This window comes from Haliotis rubra, unplaced genomic scaffold, assembly GCF_003918875.1.
Source record: "Haliotis rubra isolate DU_JTF1 unplaced genomic scaffold, ASM391887v1 Scf5, whole genome shotgun sequence".
In the NCBI taxonomy this organism is placed as follows: Eukaryota; Metazoa; Mollusca; class Gastropoda; order Lepetellida; family Haliotidae; genus Haliotis; species Haliotis rubra.
Genome location: NW_025767190.1, coordinates 3,193,986 through 3,197,174, shown reverse-complemented (window position 1 = coordinate 3,197,174; position 3,189 = coordinate 3,193,986). Strand labels below are relative to the sequence as shown.

At 42.6% G+C, this 3,189-nt stretch overlaps 1 protein-coding gene across 1 annotated transcript; it reads left to right on the top strand.

The window, feature by feature from the left end:
• Positions 1-602: 602 nt before the first annotated feature.
• Positions 603-3,189, top strand: LOC124291764 (anionic trypsin-2-like). Its single transcript, XM_046728836.1, has 3 exons — positions 603-774; positions 1,681-1,823; positions 3,109-3,189. The coding sequence occupies exons 1-3, from the start codon at positions 603-605 to the stop codon at positions 3,187-3,189; spliced, it is 396 nt and encodes a 131-aa protein (XP_046584792.1).

The window sequence follows — 3,189 nt, the reverse complement described above, 5'->3', positions numbered from 1 at the left end:
ATAAGCCATGGTAAGTGTTTAGACTTCATCATCCGAGCTCCCCACCCACCACGGAGTATCACAAGGACAAGGCTAACAACAAGCGGGTCTCCGACCTGCAGCACCAAGGATACTCGGATAATAGACTCAAGCAGAAAAAATATAAAAAAATATAAAATAATTTTTCCACCAGATTGGCCTATGAGCCACCGCCTTTTTGACACCGGCATCTAGGCAAATTTTCACAAATTTGAAAATCCATATAGTATATCATATAGTATACACAAAAGAACAAAACATGTCAATATTGTGTCCAAATAAAACCGAGCCAAATAATAGTAGAGCAATGAACTTTAGTGCTCAGGGCTCGGCATGACCAGCCGATTGGTAGAACCGGGCCTATTCTACCACCCGTCTAGGTGAAGAAAGGGCCGAAGTGGTGTGTTGGGCAAAGGAACGCTAATCCTGGAACCCAGAATCCCGTCCTCCACCGACACAGTGGCGCAACCCCTGAAGGGTTGAAGAGCTCTTAGCATTACCCAGCACCCACCACGAGGAGGTGGTTCTTCACGGGGGCCTCCAAAAATGAAGCTTCATCGGAGACCACCGCCATTAAGCAAACAATGAACCATCCGTCATTCAACCCTATCACGTTGGAATATGACACGGGTTTGATGGAACTTGCAGTTCCTCCACAAATACAACGGCCAGAAATCAACTTCGGCTGTGTTGCCGCCAGCAGCCCGTCATCAGGAACCATATGCTATGTTATTGGATGGGGTACCACATCCGTAGGTATGGTCACAAACATATACAGACAACTATGTAATTATGTCGAACGTAGATATGAGGTACTTAAATTGCTCGCTAAAAGGATTTAAAAATAATTCATGGAACTGCTTTTTAGTTGATAAGTCAGTGTTATTTTAGCACATTTGCAGTTTGGTTGCAGGGAGATCTTCCAAGAGAAGCCTCTCGGACACAAGGGGACATGTACCACTTGTATATACAGTCGAGCACCGTTGTGTCGAACTCTGACAACTCGATATCTCGGTTGTCTCGATATAACATCTCCGTCCCAGCAACATGCCTCATAATTTATCATTATTCAAGCTCTTTTAACTCGATGCGGATGTCTCGATATTTCGGATATCTCGATATAATTCAATGGTCCCAACAAGCAAACCCACCTTTTTAACTCGATATTTGCAAAGAAACTCGATATCCACCTACTTTTCATGGGCAAGTATCCCTCTGAGGTTGTTTCCACACGTTTACACACGGTGCGACATGAATCAAAGGGATGCGGTAGTGTAAATATACATGAAATCTACTTTTTGTTTTGTTTTCTGTCATAATGATATGTGCTGATATACCCTGGTCCTATTCTTGGTCCTATGACTATCGAGACAACGGTGCTCGACTGCATTATGGTTGAAGCTTTTTTCTAGAGGGTCCTGTTTAGTAACAACACGGGAACATGGGAGATTTAAATGTGGAAATGATACCAGTCAGTGTTCGTGGAGTGCGGCAGAAAAACGACATTTCCTTTTCCGAATAGTGCTTTAGTGTTAGACTGTTAACAGAGAGAAAAAACTATGTATCTATTACACTTGAAGGATGCACGGTAAATATCTGTTACAGTTTATGCAGTACGCGTAAATGTTTATTTTGTAATCGTGGCCTTTGTTGTAATTCCAGAAAGTGCCCCATCAGACATGCTACAAGTAGTGGACAAGCCAATCATGTCCCAGCAAACGTGTGAAGGTATCTATGGTACTGATTTTCACAACTTTTCAATGCTGTGTGCAGGCTATCCACAAGGAGGGAAGGATTCTTGCAAGGTTTGTAAACTAGCACCAGATATACGTATACGAGTATATAAGTATACGAGTGAGTGAGTATAGTTTTACGCCGCACTCAGCACTATGCCAGCCATACGGCGGCGGTCTGTAAATGATCGAGTCTGGACCAGACAATCAACAGTGATCAACAGCATGAGCATTGATCTACACAGCTGGGGAAACGATGATATGTGTCAACCAAGTCAGCGAGCCTGACCACTCGAGTAGTAATCAACCATCAAACAAGACCTGATCTGAATGATACTGGGAGAAAGACGCAACTCGGTCGAGGAACAGTGATATGCAAACAAGTCATGGAGCATATATCTTTCATTTAGACAAGGCTAATGGTTTAGACAACCTCATGTACAGGTTGATGGGCACATGTACTGACCCGGATCGCTGCTTAGTGATGCACCATAATTTTCTGTGTTTCGTTGTGGGGCAGGACTGAAGTCCTAGAAACTCTCAGGAGTCAAGCTGCCCAACACGGTCACCCATCCGCAAACTCTCTGCGCTCAACGTTGCTTAACTTCAAATGATTTGTGACCCGAGCTCTATGCACAGGAGCTCCACCAGCACTTCCCCGACCTCACGTCCTCGAGATATAAGTTGGTGCTTTGAATACATTGCAGTAAAATGGCTATTTATACTGTCATTATTATGATGGACATATGTTGGATAACCTAATAACATACTTATAGAGATACTACACAGGCATTCCGTCTAAACCACACCGTTACATCAAAATGTGGTGTACAAAATGTGTGCGAAATCCAATGCTGCATATGTGAAAGGGCACCATTGGTGTATGTTGGGTTTTTTTTAGGTTTTAACAGAATTTGTGTGCATCTTGTGATGGCTGTTTTGTTCCGTCGTTGCTCTGTATCTGGTTCCGACAGCTGACACGGCACACAACATACACACTTTCATGACCCTTATACATCAGACTCTCTTGGTTTGTCACTTATTGGGGTTTCATGCAGTGAGTTTCGACCCTGCCTTTTATGGCTATTGGTTACACGTGTAGGTAAATATATCAGAACTTTACAAACTTCGGAACAACTCAAATGTATGACATATGAACATTTACTGGTCTTGGACGTTCATCGTGTATGTTTTTATACAACAACAGTGATGAAATGGCAGTGGTGACATGGATGGAATGGATACAGTATTGCTGAGTTCAAACCAAAAAGAAAACAAATCCTACTCAGCTTACCCTAGGACAAGTGGTTCTCTAACTCTGACGTTCTTGTTCAAGACTTTCAACATCTGTTTTCAGTTAGATAGCGGAGGGCCATTAATGTGCTATTACAACAGCCGTATGGATATTATCTGTATGTTTATTGAAATTCCTATTTGA

What these genes read in the sequence shown, in the direction of transcription:
- LOC124291764 (XM_046728836.1), top strand. Translation starts at nt 603, where the DNA reads ATGAACCATCCGTCATTCAACCCTATCACGTTGGAATATGACACGGGT. An exon ending in ATGGGGTACCACATCCGTAG is followed by an intron (nt 775 to 1,680) that starts GTATGGTCACAA and finishes TTGTAATTCCAG; the next exon opens with AAAGTGCCCCATCAGACATG. An exon ending in GAGGGAAGGATTCTTGCAAG is followed by an intron (nt 1,824 to 3,108) that starts GTTTGTAAACTA and finishes ATCTGTTTTCAG; the next exon opens with TTAGATAGCGGAGGGCCATT.